Source organism: Oreochromis niloticus, linkage group LG23 (genome assembly GCF_001858045.2).
Source record: "Oreochromis niloticus isolate F11D_XX linkage group LG23, O_niloticus_UMD_NMBU, whole genome shotgun sequence".
Taxonomy (NCBI): domain Eukaryota; kingdom Metazoa; phylum Chordata; class Actinopteri; order Cichliformes; family Cichlidae; genus Oreochromis; species Oreochromis niloticus.
This window is the reverse complement of record NC_031986.2, coordinates 12,711,755-12,729,358: the sequence shown is the minus strand read 5'-3', so window position 1 is coordinate 12,729,358 and position 17,604 is coordinate 12,711,755. Positions and strand designations below refer to the sequence as shown.

Below are 17,604 nucleotides of genomic sequence, written 5' to 3'. Positions count from 1 at the left end.
ATCTGGTTTTGAGTGGCTCGAGCGGCTGCAGTGTGTCTGACTTACCTCCCGGCGCGCGCGGCAGGAACAAGCAGCGGGAACACCTGTCTCGTGACGAGCGCTCATGTTCTCCTGTGTGGCGTGAAACTGGAGCACGCAGCCCGGAACCCGCCGCCCCTCCGCTGGGCTGGACCGGAGCAGCCAGCCCTCTGGACCGATGTCCTGGCCGAAATGTCCCGGCACATCTACATACGGAACAAGATTGGCGAGGGCATCCAAGCGCCCATCTTTCAGGTAGGTCAGGTGTCTTCAAGGCTGCTAGTTACTGTTGCGACCAAATGACGGGGAGAATAGGGCTGGTCAGGAGGCTACATTTTAATTTAAAAGTGAAGAAAAAGTCTTTTAAATTGAATTAAAATAAAAATGTAATCAGAATAATTCAGTAGCTCAGTCCACTACTAGCGTTATGGTGACAGCAAAAGGTAGCTTTGTTTTAAAAAGAAAAGCAAACCCCCTACTGTCATACATTAAGAATATAGGCTTTAAAATACCTAACTGTACTGTTTTAGTATTTAAATAGCGATGAGACTATGGACACAAAACAAAGCACAGATGGTCAACCCTTTATTTTTATTTTAACTTTGTGTTTTGCAATGCACATCTTCCCACCTTTATACTCTCTAGGTGACAGTATAGTTTAGATATTAAGAACAACAAGTGAACTGTATCTCGGGAAATCACAGATCAGTGATGTTTTACTTCTGCAAAAATTTAAGTTTTTGAGTGGACTTTAGTTATACTTAATAAACTACATTATTTGGAAATTTGCTTTCAAAATGGTTTTATTGACTTACTGATTCACCTCAACATAATTATTTCGAGCCTTTACACATGCTTTCTTCCTTGCACATGCTTTTTTACTTAATGACTTCCTTCCTTGTTTATTTATGAATCAAAGCATTACAGAACAGATAGAAAAGACATAGTCATATCAGTGTGTCAGCATTTCAGTGGCTTCAGTTTAAGGTGGATTCCACTTGATGTTTAAAAATCATGCTTTTCATACCGTTTTTGCCATTTCAGATCACAGAAATGCCTTACTTGCCTTGCATCTATAAAGAACATAAGACTGGCCTAAGCTTTCTAACAGTGCTTCTATTTTAATAGCTGTGGTAGATATAAAGTGAAGGAAGTGCATCAGTCCCCTGCTATGAGCCCCCTGCTAGATAGCTGATAACTTATTTTCCTCTAGTTTGATCGATCTTTACTGTGTGTAATATTAGCGGGTCAGTTCTTGGCTTTGGGCTCTTAGCTTGAAAGTGAGAGGCAGAAGAGAGATGGTGACCCAGATTAATGGCCCTGTTTTATAAATTCAGGGAAGTAGGCTCTGACTTTTTAACGGTGACATTGTCATTAACTCTGGAGATATGAACAGAAATGGGGCAAATCACTGGCAGATAATTAATTTAGCTCCCTGGAGATGAACTCTGCTGGTATATTTGGATTTTTTGGAGGAGAGCAAGAAAGAAAGTCACGAGTGAGGTAAGGAGAAAAGTAAGTTGGCAAGTGAAGCGTATAATGCAGAAACATATAATAGAAGTTAGCTTGTGTTGCATGTTAGATGGCTTGTAAGGTTGACCTTATCTGATCTTGGAAAGAGCATCAGCTGCTGTGTGAAGCACATGTGCCCGAATGTCACTTTGCATCATGTATTAGTGTCATGTGGCTTTCACTCGCATAATAGCAAGCGATCCAAATATAACGGATGTGCACAAGAAAACATAAGAGTTGACTCTGTAGCTGCTGGTTAAGAGTTCATTTTTTTCCCGTCAGGTGAACCGAGGGACTTATTCCAGGAGGAGTCGCCTCAAGAGGTCTGACGGCAGCACCACCTCCACCAGCTTCATCCTCAGACAGGTACTGCAGGGAGCAGATGCTCTGACTGGTTGTAAAATTGTGGTTTGACGTGGATATTTCTGTGCATTTATACCAAATAATGGAAACTGGATAGAAACAACAACAAAAAAACACATATAGTATATAGTTTAGCATAGCATTAATTGCTCCATATATCAAATTTTTCCCTAAATGAGACCCTTGTTAAGATATTTGCTTACCCTGTGTTGTAAATGGGCTACATCATACATGGTGTTTTTTACTAAACAGGATCTTCATACCTCAAAAAACAGCTATTCATGATTTTCACTCTGCTGAGTTTCTGATTGATGATCACACATTTACGACATACACTGCTTTTGACTGCAGGAGGTGGTAAAGTGCAGGTAGTAGAAGGTGGCAGTGCACCAATAACATATTTAGATGCATTTATACAACATCTTTTCTTTCAATATAAAATGCTTAACAATATTATTAGGCCACCTGATATAAAAACAAGACAACACCAGTATTTTAAAAGTCAAAAATGTCTTCAATTCACATTTTCATACCCAAATCCGAGCTGGCACTCTGCACTACTCTGAGAATACAGAAATTAATAAAGCATAACAATCAAGCACTAAAATGAATTGTTCCCTTTAGGAATGCAAATAAATAACTATAATTTTACATCTTAATCAAAAAATAACAATGTGCTTTACTATTTTTTCTGGGTTTTTTTGTTAAGCAGTACATTTGAAAATTTATAAATAACAATAATAATTAGATTTTAGCATCAAAAATATAATTTCTGTTCAGAAGCTTGGTGATCATTACAGAGACATAAAAATGATGCTACTAATTACCAATAGTGTTAAATTAGGGCAGCTGTGGCATAAACCCTACATCGAGCAGTGTCTAATACTGCATAAAAGGCAAAATATGAACATTTACAACATACCTGAATATGGTGTCATTTAGTTATTCCTTAAAAGAATTGATCAGTTCTAGTGCTTTACTGGAAACATAAGGGACAGTAGATTTTACTGTTTTATTATTGTGTAGTGTTGGTTGGTTTGTTGAAAATTTTGTCTAATGATATCTTTAAAATTATTGGCATTATAGGCAACAGAGCAAAATTATTATTATTATTATTATTATTAATAATAATAATCAATTTTTTGCATAAGCAGGGATTTACATAGGGTTACAATGGCCCAGTCGTCTGTCATTTATACATAAAAAAAGAAAAAATAGATCAAATATAACAACCAAAAAAACCAAATAGTGTTGCATTCTTAGTCCCTATTAACAAATATTGTGTTGTTGGCACAGGGCTGTGGAGTCAGTCCTCAGCAGGCTGGCTGTTCTGCTTTTAGGTTAAATGCAATGGTAATTTTTGCTCCCACTGTTTTTACTCAGCATATGGCTCATTAGTGTTAATGTTTAATTAATGTTTCCATAGCTAAGTTGGCTTTTAAAATTGGACTTACATTTGGACTTATACTTCCAAAATTTGGGGCAGAAATGATTCTGCATTGAGGAAAAACCAGTCTTAGTCTTGAGTAAGATGCTGCCTCTTCTTCACCAAACAAACCAGTTTCAATATTTAAAATGGAAAAACGTGCATAAAGCAGACACAGCTCGTCTGTTTTTGTCAAAAGTTATTTTTGGAGCATCTGTGCTCTCCTTTCTTCATCCTCCATCTGTCTTTACTGTTCTTGAATGTGGCACAGAGCCCGTCTCAGCTCTCAGCAGACTGTTATTCATGGTGTTACCCAGCATGCAATACTCAGTGGTGTAATTTTTTTTTTTATAAATGTGCCGTTTCTAGTGTTAGTAATAGTTATTCTGTGCTATTTTTTTATGTTGAAGAAAGTTTGTTTAACGTATATGAGTCATATGGTTGTGAGTAAGGCGGTCCGCTTAAAATACACTCATCAAGCTTCTAGTTGCCAGTAATGTAGTGCATTTAAGCCCCAGTGCACATTTTGTTGGTTCACTGGTATATTAATATTGGAAAAATTAATTTTATGTTAAGTTGAGAGCAGCATCTGGGTACAGGGTATGTTAAATGTGCTTGATTATGGTAAAAATGATCAGTACTAAATTACACAGCTATTTCTTTTAGTTATCATTAACATTTTAGACATTGCTGAAAATTTTAAACAATTTATATTTGTTAGTCTGTGTTCAAAGAGCTAAATCTAGGGGCTAAATGCTAAGAGCTAAATGTACTTTTCTTGTTGACCAAAGGCCATCTTTTGTCGTCTTGGCAAAAGTGAGTTAAACATTAATTTAATTTGAGCCTTTAGGTAGGTGCAGAAGCAAACCATTGTAAGGCATGAGCCAAAAAAAAAGTGTGAAACTGATTATTATTAGATTATTGTGCTGACAAGTTATAGTATTATTTTCAATTTGTTTAGACAAAATGTGAAGCTGAAATGATTAGCCAATTGAATTTGCTTATTTCTCTGTTTTGTGACTTAAAACAGGATTTCTTTGAATTTGGAACTGTTCAAATGATTTCATTTTAAAAAAAGGTAAACAACACCTTCTAATCACATTTGGATTTGATCATCCAATCAGCTTATATATCAGCTTATGAATAAGCTGATATTTTTTTTTCTTTTAGACAAGATTTCCACAGAAACAGCCCTTCTTAGGGTCTCAAGTGACATTTTGATGAGTAATGATGCAGGAAAATGCTCGGTCCTACTTATGTTGGACCTAACATCCGCTTTTGACACTGTTGATCACCATATCCTCTCGAAAGGCTTAAACATTGGGTTGGTGTATCGGGTACTGCCTTGGAGTGGTTCTCCTCATATCTACATAACCGATCTTTTTCTGTGGTGGTCTCCGATTTTAGGTCATCCTCTACCTCCCTTACTTGTGGTGTCCCTCAGGGTTCGGTTTTGGGGCCTTTATTGCTCTTAATATATCTTCTCCCCCTCCAGCATATAATGGGCTCTTTTGAGGACATTTCTTATCACTGTTATGCTGATGATATTCAGTTGTACATCTCTTTTAAGCCCCAGGATTTATCTAAGCTTCAGCTTCTAAATGATTGCTTAGATTCCATCAAACTTTGGATGGCTGCAAATTTCCTCCAACTCAACAAGGGGAAAACTGAAGTCCTCATACGTGCTCTGGACAGCTTTTTATCCCAGATAGTGAAAGCACTTGGTCCTCTCTCAGTGTATGTTAAATCCTCTATCAAGAATTTAGGTGTCACTTTTGACTCGACTCTTACATTGGATGGGCATGTGAAATCTCTGGTTCGGTCTTGTTTTTATCATTTAAGAGGTGTGCCTAAGTTAAGCCCTATTTTATCTCGCCCTGAACTGGAGATAGCTATACATGCATTTATTTCCTCACGCTTGGATTATTTAACTCTTTGTTTATGTGTCTAAGCAAAGGTTCTCTGGATCGTCTGCAGGTTGTGCAAAACGCTGCAGCTAGGCTGTTGACAAAATCCTCCAAGTATTCACATGTGACACCATTGCTATTTCAGCTACACTGGCTTCCTGTTGAATTTAGAGTACATTTTAAGATCCTGGTCTTGACATTTAGAGCCTTGCATGGACTGGCACCACCCTACATCTCCGATCTGCTACAGCCCTATGTCCCTATCAGGTCCCTGAGGTCATCTGATCAGGGCTTACTTGCTATAAAACAGACTAAGATGAGAACTAAGGGTGACAGAGCTTTTGCCACTGTGGCCCCGAGACTGTGGAACTCTCTCTCATACATTAAGAACTGTGGACTCGGTAGTTATTTTTAAAAAACAACTTAAAACTCACCTTTTTAAAACTGTTTTTGGTTAAATTTTTTGCCCGTTTTATATCGTCTGTTTTACCTTTTTAGTATTTGTTTATCTTATGTGCAGCACTTTGTGATTCTGTCTAGAAAGGTGCTATATAAATAAAATTTTATTTATTTATTTATAATTTATTTATTTATTTAAGATTTCCCTATTTTTGTGTAGTGATTTCTTGGCTCATTTACGCTCTACCCGACTGCTCAGAACATACAAACATGTGGTACCAAATGGGAAGCTGCAGAGTGCCCTCTGGTGGACAGCCTATGCAATATCACCACTTATAACATGATTAAAGGGTGTTTCTTCCTTCTTTCCGTTTTTAATATTTTCATTTGTGGTTTCATTTTTATTTATAAATGATGATACCAGTCAATTGTCAAATAGATAATATCTGCCAATTATATTGGTCCGGCTCAAGTATTTTCTTAATTGATTGGTTAACTTAAAGAATTTCCAAGAGTTTTCTAAAGCATGTGTCCACCCATTGTTTTTATTTTCCAGTAGCTAAATAGTCCGGTATCATAGACAAAAAAGATTATCAGCAAATGTTCACCCACAAAATATTCATTTTTAAGTATTAGTTGTTTCAGTTTAGTTGAAGCAGACCTTTTCAGCAGCAGCTATTTTTGGCTTAGCACAGGTTTTACTGATCACATTAATTACGCCTGTGTACATAAATAGAACCGATTCTCTGCCAGTGTCGTCAGTAACACCTGTGTTTTTGCACCATTTCAAGCGTTTGTATTGAGCTGCACTGAAAATGGTTCCTTATCAGTAATAACATATTATTTAAGCATTAACTGCTGACTGTGTGGAGAGGACTTTGAAACCACATTTAGCCCTTAATGCTGGGAAATGATTTATAAATATAAAAGTTACATTAACATTTAAAGAGATAAGGAGATAAGGTGTGTTTGGACTTTGATACCCTAAAAAATAGAAAATACTAAGTCTTAAGTAATTATTTTAAGTATTTGTTAACAAAAGATTGGCTCAGGTTTAATCCAAACCATTCAGTACCTAACTTTTATTTTATTTTAGTGGTATTAGTGGTGTAGATGTGTCACAACCACATTAATTCTCAAAAGAAAATGAACTTACATGAATTTAAATCCATGTTTCTAATAGCGCTCCTGTTATTTTAGCTACATTTAATAGAGTTTTTTGTCTTTCTCTGGAGAATAAATAAGCAGAGTGAGAAAGAGAGGTAGCAGGGAAATGGAGGGTGCTGATCCCCCATCCCCCTCCCCCGATCCCTGCTACCTCCCCGCACTAACAAAAAAAAAAAAAAAAAAAAAAAAATCAAGGAGAGCGCTCATCCAAGATGAGTGGACAGCCAGTCAGCCAATCAGCTTCTTGCACATTGGCTCTGTCATCAGGCTTGGATATTGAGGAAGAATCCACTGCTCTGCTGCTGCCGCCGCTGCTGCCTCTGCTGCCTCTGCTGCTCTTGCTGTTGTATATGTGTGTGTGTCTGCGAGGAAGCCTGATGAAATGAAATGCCAGGATTGGGCTACCTCCAGGGAGAGCCTCTCCATCCTATAACGTGAGCCAGCCAGCAGCACTCTGGGATCGGGGAGAAGCTGCATCCATCAAGCGACGGGCCTCCGGAGGACCAGGCGTGATCCAACGGGAGGGGAGATTTTTTTTTTAAATCATTCTTCTCTGCTGTGGAGAGAAGGGATTGTTGTCACCCCCCACATCCATCCTTTTTTTTAATCTGGTGCCCCCTCCTTCCTCGTCCGCCTACACTCTTTTTGTTTTTTACCCCCTCGTTCTTCTAGAGGCGCTCACTGGAATATCAAACCTCCATGTATGACAATTTGTACCTGCATGGATTTGAAGACTCGGAGGCGGTGAGTGTTTGGATGGGTGTGTGTGAGTCTGCTTTTGTGCTCTCACACTGTGTGTTTTTTGATGGAAGTAGCTCACTGCACACTCACACGCACACACATATATACACACATATGAGGCCTTTGATGGGTAAGCCAACAGTACAGTGTAGCGTGATCGTGGGTTATGCTTGACTGGGAGGGGGTTGGGTGGGTGGGTGTTAGGCAGATGGCTTCTGATGTGTGACATTCACACTGTTGTGTGTGTGTGTGTGTGTGTGTGTGTGTTTTGCTTTATCTGCATGTGTAGTTGTGTATGTGGTGGCAATCAGCCTATAAGGCTGTAAGATTGGACGTCAGGAAACCATCGGATCCAGAAGGAGCCATTTAGTGCTCATCACACTCATGAGGTGAACCAAGCCCAGATTCAAAGATTTAAAGATGCTAATCACTCGTTTCTCTACTCTGATAGATCCTCACTCCCACATTTGACTTTGTCAAAAATTGTCGAGCTGAGTGTTTGTTTTTTTGTTTTTTTTAAATCTGATCGTGCCACTGTGTGCTGTAAGGGCTCTGACGAGGCTTGGCGAAACATGCATCGTGATGTCATGAAGTGGATTCTGATGCTGATGAGTCACATGCTGAAGCTACTCCATTGGATAATAGCTCAAGTGCTACAGTGCACCCTCAAATCTTCCGCACAGATACATGAGATTGAGTTGAGCGCTGATGCAAAAATCATATCGGGGGGAAAAAAGACATTTTTATACAAAATTGGTGGACTTGTGAAAACCAGATTATGAGACACATGGTCAAGATTAAAAACTGCAGAGACTGTGTTGTGACTTTTAATCTATCATTTACACATCGTGCCCAATGAACTGCATCCTTATAATGCAACTCTGTCATTATTTGCTCCTCTCTTCCTGACTTGATACCCTGAAACTGAAGCTCAGGCCTCCTGTTCTAAATTAGCACTTCGCCTCCAAGTTGAAACTGAGATAACCCAAATTATATCATTATGACATCAGCGGGGTTATTTTCCCCCAGACCTGACAAAACTCCCTTTAGAGCCACAGATGACACCGTGTAACAGCTCTCACAGGCTGAGGGCGAATAAACTGTACAGATGGACTATGTGTTTGATACAGCTGAAAAACAGCCAGCAGGAGCATAGTGATGTATTTGTTCCTCTGTAATCTTTTTGTTCTTGGAAATCCTACAAAAACACCCAGTTAGTCTGGGATGGGATGCTTACATTTCAAATGAGCAGCGTGCTGAAGTCAGGCCTTGCCACTGCTGGCTTGTAAAAAAAAACAAAGAAAAAAAACAGAAAGTGCTTAGCTGTGATGACTAAATTGATTGATCTTCTTGGGAGTAATGGTCTTCTTTAATTGAATCATCATTAGTGGCTGATTGTTTAGATTAAAACAGCAGAAGGAAGCACTTGATCCAGTCGTGTTTGAGCAAAAAATGTTGCACTAAATGAATTCCTACTGGGTGGCTGGATGAACTGCTGCAAGCCTAGCATGTTTTTTAGCCTCTAAGTGAAAGAAAAAATCCTGCCAGGTTGCAAGAAAATGGACCACCGATATCCTGTATCAGATGTAAGGGATACGCAAGCAGGCGCCAAAGTTTATAAGTTAAATGTACACGAATAACATGCTAATAAGAAATTTCAGCATAGCCAGTGTAAAAATGTTCAAATATCAGCCAACAAAGTGACAAAAGCCCCTTTTCTCTGTCAGCAAACTACCTAATTAAGTACTTAAAGAAGATGACGACTTCTTATGCGCTGGCGACTGACGTGCTAACATTAGCTGCAGGTCCTTTGGCGAATTTGGCTTTTAACCTATCAAATATTCTCCACTTATCAGCTTTTAGATATATTATTATTTTGTGTTTAACCAGGTGTTTCCGACAGGTTAGATGCATTGCCCTGACCAGCTTTGCATTTTGCACTACAAATGCTGCCGAGAGCATAGAGTCTGCATCGAGTTTTGTTGCGACACCTGCTTTCAGCTCGGCACTGCCACCATTACCATGCGTTTGTTCTTCAACACATCTCAGGAGTCACGTCGCGTGGCCTCGCTCCGATTCGTCTTCTCTAACTCAGATCTGCTCTGTAGGTGTATAGGGAGAAAAGTCAGGACAGCATAGTATTGCAGTAGTTGCACAGACACGACATATTGATATTTTATTAACTACATTAAAATGCACTGACAATACCTCTAACCAGAGATCTCTCATGCACCATTGTCCTGAGATAACGTTAGCCAAGCAAACTGAAATTAGATTGGCTCAACTGAAAAAAAAAACATCCAACAGTGGACACATTTAGCTTAGCAAAGCTAACGGCTCAGACACACGAGTAAAAACATGACAGCAACTGCTTTACATCTAAAATAACAATAGATGGCTGCCTGATTGTATTGAATTTTGTTTTACATATAGTAGAAGGAGGGTAGAAGAGAACTTTACTGCTGGTTACCAGCTGGTTGTATCCTGGTTGTATATGTGAAATGTAAATTTCTGTATATGTAGGCAGCAACAAATATGTGATTTAAAAAAAAAGGTTTATGACAGTGAATTACTGCATTATCAGAAACAGATTACATGTCATCGCCAGCTTGACCCCAATCAATTGCAGACTGTCTGTCTTATTAAGCGAGGTTTTCATCACAGTGTTGTTATGTTTGGCATTTTTTTGGTCGAAAACAACAAAAGAAAATCTAAAGTGAGATAACTTTATCTTATTGGACAAAACAGGTATTAACATAGTTTAACTTTAAGGACATAATTTGGAGCTGGTATTGGAGTAACATTGTATCGTGAGGTGTTTGGGGATTCCCACCTTTAGTGCTGTGGTTACTTGGTAGTTTTGACCCACCCCTGCTGATTAGAGGTCTTCAGTTTACACAGTGTGTTTGGTCTGTAAAACGACTCATGGTCAGATACTTGCATATGTTCGTCTTATAAAAGCAAACAAGGTATTACTGTTTTAACTGCACCAAGTAAGCAAGCAGAATAGCATAAATGTGCATAAATGTCTGTGGTTATGTTTGAAGTATTTTTTCAAATGAGTAAAAAATAACTAGAAGACATCTCTCACTCTCTGAGAACAGAGAATCATCTTCATCAATTAAATGTATGTAGGCATGCAAACTGCTGACAGCACAAGAATAGAAATTCCACTTTGTCTGAGATGCTCCTGGCAGCCTACTCTTTTTCTTTTTTTTTTTTAAATATATCGTTGATTTTACCTGTTCTGCATCCAGTGTGCCAAGCCACCACTCAGTATTTGGCACTGTGATTGTAAGCTGATGCGCCTCGAACTCCAAAACTTCAGCAAGTGATCCCATAAACAATTTATCTTTATGCTTAGCAGCTCAGATGCTTTCAGATAAAGCTAAAGCACATCCTTGTTTTGAAACGTGTCCTCTATCACCATGTGACTGACTGAACCTCAGAGCCTTTGTGCTTTTTTTGTCTTTTCAGAGAGAAAATTCAGGTCGTTTGGGTGCATCTGTCCACACTCTTCTAACTTTTTCTTTAAAGTCCTTGATATTGGGACAGTGTTTTGCTGTGCAGAGATTTTTATTTTATTTTAGAGGCCTCGAGTGTAGTTTTCATTTTCTTTAATAACCCTATCAGGAACAGAGTGCTAATATTAGTTTGGATTAGTCATAACTTGATAACAAATTTAAAGCACTGTGACTATTTCCTGTTCTTCTTGGGCAGCAACTCTCGCTCTAGATTAATTTTGTCTTCCTTGAAGGGCTATAGGACTTTGGTTGTGACAACACACTCCCAACATACACCCATCAGGCATAACTTTATGACCACCTGCCTAATATTGTGTTAGTCTATTTTTTGCTGCCAAAAAAGGTGTGCTGTGGTATCTGACACCAAGAAGTTAACAACAGATCCTTTAAGTTCTGTAAGTTGGTTCCTTCTTCCCATAGTGCATCCTGGTGCCAGATATTCCCCAGGTAAGCGACTTGGTCCTCCACGTGATGTAAAAGAAAATGTGACTCTCTAGACCAGCCTACCTTCTTCCAGTGCTCCATGGTCCAGGTCTGATACTGGCATGCCCATTGTTGACACTTTCAGCAGTGGACAGGGGTCAGCATGGGCACCCTGACTTGTCTGTAGCTATGCAGCTCCATATGCAACAAACTGTGATGCACTGTGTATTCTGACATCTTTCTGTCAGAACCAGCATTACATTTTTTCGCAGTTTGAGTTACAGCAACTTGTCTGTCTGACCATATGGGCCAGCCCTCTGTAACCAATCATCAGTGACTCTTGGCCACCACTGTTCCTTCCTTGGTCCATTTTTGATAGATACTGACCACTGCAGACTGGGAACACCCCACAAAAGCTGCAGTTTTGAAGATGCTCTGACCCAGTTGTCTAGCCATCACAATTTGTCCCTTGTCAAACTTGCTCATATCCTCATGCTTGAACACTTTTTCTGATTCAAACTCATCAACTTTGAGGACCAAAATGTTTACTTGCTCCCTGATGTATCCCGCTAACAGGTGACCTGTCAGTGGCCATAATGTTATGCCTGATTGGTGTACTTATCAAAAGATGTATCTAGTCTGTACAGTTTCAGTAATCTCTGTCATTTCTATTCGTAGGGATCAGCTGATTCATACACTAGCAGACCATCAGACTCAGATGTCTCTCTCGAGGAGGAGCGGGAGGTGCAGGCTCAGGTCCAGAGCCAGAGCCCAAGCCAGAGCCAAGGACCGGGACAGAGCCGACAGGAGAGGGAACAGCAGGCTGCCGTTCAACTGGAAAGAGCCAAGGTAGACAGGCTGTGACACTGTTCACGCTAGTTTATCTTTATTATGGATTTTTTCCCAGATCAATAAAAAGTCCTCAAGTCCGTTAGAGTAAGAAGTTTTTAATCATTTTAAATATACGTTTCTGATCCTCACTGAGCTTGTGTTTCCTTCCTTCAGAGTAAACCTGTGGCATTTGCTGTAAGGACCAATGTCAGCTATTGTGGCGCACTGGATGAAGATGTTCCAGTGCCAGCCACAGCCATCTCCTTTGACGCCAAGGACTTTCTGCACATAAAAGAGGTCAATGAGTACTTTGTATTGAAACATCATAACTACAGCATATATGTGATGATACAAAATTCAATTTGATCTGCTCCCTTTTCATGTTTGCATCTTCAGAAGTTCAACAATGACTGGTGGATCGGTCGGTTAGTGAAAGAGGGTTGCGAGATCGGCTTCATTCCCAGCCCTCTGAAGCTGGAAAACATTCGACTCCAGCAGGAGCAAAAGAGAGGACGAGTCCAAGGGTAAGTAGCACAAAACCACAGTTGTCGTCTCATTGTTTTTCTCACGTAAATCAAACCTTATTTGATCACACAAAAGTTAACGTAAGCACAAAAACCTGGCATCTAATGTGCTGAGTAACAATAACAAGGATCATTTAAAGTCAACTTTGCACCAAAATTGTAGCATTTTAGATCGTAAGAAGCAAACATTATTCAGATAAACCAGAATTTGGTAGATTTTGTAGCTTTCACTGAGCACACTACTTCGACGTGTTCTACTTGCCAAATTTTGTTAAAGCAAAGTATTTAAAATCTCGTGAATCTAACTAGATGACATTGTATTTAAATGCATATAATGCTAGGAATGAGAATGAGGTAGCATGGCAATAGATGTCGTCAGTAATTTTAGATCATCTTTGGACAAATCATGGTTATAAACAGGTAGAATTGCCCAAACAAACAAACAAACAAACAAACAAAAAAGACAAATTAAACTGAGAGTTTTACAGTACAGTACATTTTGGAAATAATTTAATTAACTTTTCCTGTGTGAGGTTTCGTTTTTTCTCTTTGCTTGACAGTGAACTTGCTATCTTTGTGTTTCGGATTGTGTTAATGGGACACAACAAGACATTTAAGCAATTCAACTTTTATTTGGAACAACTGTGGACATGTTTCAAAATTTCTTACATTTTATCAATATAACTTTTGTCTAGCTAATGAGATAATCAAATTGCTCAAGAAAATACCGTAATTAGTCGGGGGTGTAGAAAGGGAAGGGGTGCCGTGGGAATTTTGACTTGTCTTAGCGATGGAAATGGTGATTGATTGCGATCCAAAATGCCGGTTTTTATTAACAACCTGAATTGATTCCTTTATCAGCTTCACATCTTTGAATATTTTGATGCAATACTCTTGACACAGCCCCTGAGACTGCTGTTTAACCAATAAAGTTAAAATAATTTCATCCTATATAAAAGCATGTAACTTCTCCATAAAAGGCTTGTTGTCTGTTTGACTGTGTTAGTGTCTCACTGTGATTTTTTTAAATTTATTTACTCTTTAAAGTTTCCTTTGACTCTTTCATGACTCATGCCCATTTACTCCGTCCTCTCCACTCGTGTCGACTGTACCAGTCCAGCGGTTTCAGTAGCTGTAATTAGCACACCTATCAGCCTTCGAGTTTCCTTGTGTGTGTATAATGTGTCTTGAATGTTCTGTCATCCAGAGTTTGTACAATAACTCACAGGCAGTTCCCCGAGCCTTGCTGCTGAGTTTAATACTAATCCTACTCGACTGGAATGCTGAAGCTTCACTTAACAGCGTGGCTTCTGTGGCTTTTTGTCATCGAACCTCACAGACAGGGAGAGACATTCGAACCCCTGTTAAACAGGACTACTCGGTTTAACTGAAAAATAGGACCACTATGTTAGAGATTTTCTGACTTACAGAGATGCTGGACAGTAAAGCATCTTGAAAAGAGATATATGAATAAAAATGTATTTTCTTGTTTATGTTTGTCATTTACTTCACTGATTATTATTTTTGAGTAAAATCACTTGTAATTTGAAGCCATTTTTTACTGCTTTACATATAAGTTAAAATCATAGGTCTACTTTTATATTATTTATACTTATTTTATGTTGCATTATAGTAGGCCACAAGAACAAGAGCTATGAAATAAAAAAAATAAATAATAAATGCTCAAAGTAAGTGCACATAAATACCAGTAAATTACAGGTCTTTTCTTCTTGTAACAAATAGCAGTACTATATAGTTTATACGAATCAGACAGTGATTTTTTTTTTGGTCCATGTTGTTTTCCTAAACTGTCAGATAATACACAGCAAGCAAAAAACTGAAAATCTGATAAAATACAGATGTTTTTGATTTGGCGATTAACTAACCAGGGCATTCATGTATTAACAGGTCACACATACAATAGGCTTGCCACATATTAACCATGTAACACCTCTAAATTTTGAGTGCACTTTATTAGGTACACCTTGTTAGTTGGAGCCCAGGATGGGCTCCTTTTGCCTTCAGAACTGCCTCAATTATTCTTGGCTTAGTATAACAAGATGCTGGAAACATTCCTCATAGATTCTGGTCTATATTGACATGACAATATCACACAGTCGCTGCAGATTTGTCAGCTGCACATCCATGATGGGAATATCCCGTTCCATCACATCCCAAAGGTGATTGAGATCTGGTGACTGTGGAGGGCGTTTGAGTACAATGAACTCATTGTTATGTTAAAGAAGCCAGTTTGAGCTTTGTGACATGATGTCTTATCCTGCTGGAAACAGCCATCAGAAGATGGGTATACTGTGGTCATAAAGGGGTGGACATGGTCAGTAGCAATACTTAGGCAGGCTGTGGCATTTACATAATGATCACTTGGTACAAAAGGAAACACACTGTGCCAGGAAAATATCCCCCAATCCATTACACAACCACAATGCCAAGTTCTAACCAAATGCCAAACCAGAAATCATCAGAGCAGGCAACATTTTTCAAATCTTCTATTGTCCAATTTTGATGAATTGTAGTTTCATATTCTTACCTGACAGGAGACTATGGTCTTTGGGTGCTATAGTCCACCTGCTTCAAATGTTGCCATGTTGCCCATTCAGAGATGCTCTTCTGCAGACCTTGGTTGTAATGAATGGTTGTTTGAGTTACTGTTGTTCCTTATAGTTTCTGAGCAGTCTAGCCATTCTCCCCTGACCTCTGGTGTTTTCACCAAGAAAGAAGGTGCTTACTGGCCCTTTGAACATGAACAACCACATTTAAAGTCACTTTTCTTGCCTAGTCTAATCCTCGCCTTTAACTTCAGCAGGTTGTCTTGACCATGTCTAAATATATCCATATACTGCCATATAATTGGCTGATTAGACATTTGTGGTAAAGAGTGTTTGAAAAGGTGTATCTAATAAAGTGTGTGCTGAGTGTATAATAGCTGAATAACAATGAGCCTCATACTCTTTTAAAAATGAACATCTGTAACAAAAGGCCAACCTAAGGTGAATTCCCAAGTTTCATGAAAATTCTTTTAGTTCTAAAAGAAGATGCAACTTTCACTCAGTTTCAGTTTAAATTATTCACTGTATATTTGAAAAAAAAAAAGAAAGAAGAAAAAAGAAAGTAACTTGAAAAAAATATTGAATTAATAATTGTTAATGTTGTGATTAGTTTTGCCATACTTGAGATGATGTAAATATTTGAGGAAGATGTGAAGTTTTATGGGGAAAAATTCAGCAGTGGACCTAAGTGATGACAGAAGGGGGAAATTCCAACAAAGCCCAAAAAGACAACAAGAAAACCAAACTTGGGCAACAAGCAGACACGAGAGGAGACTCGGGAGAAGTAGGTAAAAGATATGCGAACTAAATGCACACCAGGGAGAAGGACAACAAGAGATGAACTCAATCAGAGAGTAATAAGGGCGGGAAAAGAACAAAAGCAGGAAGTATAAATGCAGCCACATAAATTTCAAAATAAAACTGGAATCAACTATGCTAAACGCAAAGAGTAAAGCCAAACAGACAATCAGGAAGACACAGGAAGGAACACAAAGAGAAAATGAAAATACTTACAGTAGAAACGATTAGAAAAATTAAAAATATGGGAAACTACAGAGACTTGTGTTACGGTGTTCCGATGTTTAAGGTGGTTTAGCTGACCAATATAAAATTAATTAAATGTTCATTATTATTAGTTTTAGTTTTTATTTCAGTCTTAGCATACTATAGATTTTTTTTTTTTTTAGGTTTCAGTCCTTTTCTGAATTAATACTGTGGGGTTTTTTTCTGTCTTTCTTTTTCCCATTGTCTTTTCCAGTAAGTCTGGAGGGAACTCTTCTTCCAGTGTGGAGGATGAGGTTTCTGCCTCTATCCGACCACTCATATCCTCAGCAGGTGAGAACATCGGACAGGGGGAGAGGGCTTTTAATAGCCAGCTGCCAGCTTAGAGCCAAGCTTCTCGGCCACAACAACATAGAGAAAATAAGACTCTAAAACCTTCCCATGTCTCTGCGTAGAGCATAAGTTCAGAGTTGTTGGTACATTTTCCCATGATCCTCCTCTTCCTCCAGTTGAGGACTGCAGGCGCTCTGAGACTGGGGCTTACCACAGTGTGAACCCAACGACAAGACTATGACCCCCCCTCTGAACTGCACTCATGTGACTTTGTGAATATAACCTTAGGACAATAGAACTGCTTTTTTTTTTTTTCTATTTTTCATATTATAGTTATCCTTGATAGGTTTCATTTGTTATGGCTTATGATGGAAAGTTGCATATGTGAAGCATGTTCGAGTGTTTCTGAGATATTCTGGTAACGCCTCCTGTGGCAGCAGCTACTGACATCACTATCACTGTCTTCTCTTCCCTCCTACAGGAAAGCAGAAACAGAAAGTGGTAAGTTGGTGACGGTAAAACACACTCATATACTATCCACTCAATTCTTGTTGTTGTGACAGGAACGGGTAGCATTTAGAGGAAGTTACAGTAACATAGCGTACAATACTTCAGATCTACTGAAATATCCAAAAACAAGTTAAAATGATTCCTGTGACACCAAAGTGCCATCACTGCGCAACATGATACATTATTATAGGTACTTTATGATAAAAAATCAAACTGTCTCTGCTGTGTGGTAAATATGAAGCCACATGTGGTTACCTAGTCTTACTGTTGTATAAAGGAGAGGAAAATGGGGGAAATGGTTGACCTGGCTGTACTAACCCCCCCCCCCCACAAAAACATTAACATCTTATGTCTAAG

General features: G+C 38.8%; 1 protein-coding gene across 5 annotated transcripts in view; it reads left to right on the top strand.

Moving 5' to 3' along the window:
- Positions 1–17,604, top strand: part of LOC100697371 (voltage-dependent L-type calcium channel subunit beta-4) — a 29,706-nt gene continuing 12,102 nt past the window's right edge. For 2 of the 5 annotated variants that reach the window (XR_003216407.1, XM_013264509.3), the window contains exons 1-7: positions 1–273; positions 1,813–1,896; positions 12,159–12,329; positions 12,486–12,608; positions 12,708–12,835; positions 16,661–16,737; positions 17,219–17,238. Coding sequence is in view for 4 of the 5 variants with exons in the window: in XM_013264509.3 (XP_013119963.1) it covers positions 211–273; positions 1,813–1,896; positions 12,159–12,329; positions 12,486–12,608; positions 12,708–12,835; positions 16,661–16,737; positions 17,219–17,238 (666 nt within the window). In the remaining variant the exon portion in view is untranslated. Of the gene's footprint in view, positions 274–1,812; positions 1,897–7,079; positions 7,537–12,158; positions 12,330–12,485; positions 12,609–12,707; positions 12,836–16,660; positions 16,738–17,218; positions 17,239–17,604 lie in introns of those variants that run through there. The other 3 variants (XM_013264504.3, XM_013264506.3, XM_013264507.3) reach the window with 3 other exon arrangements.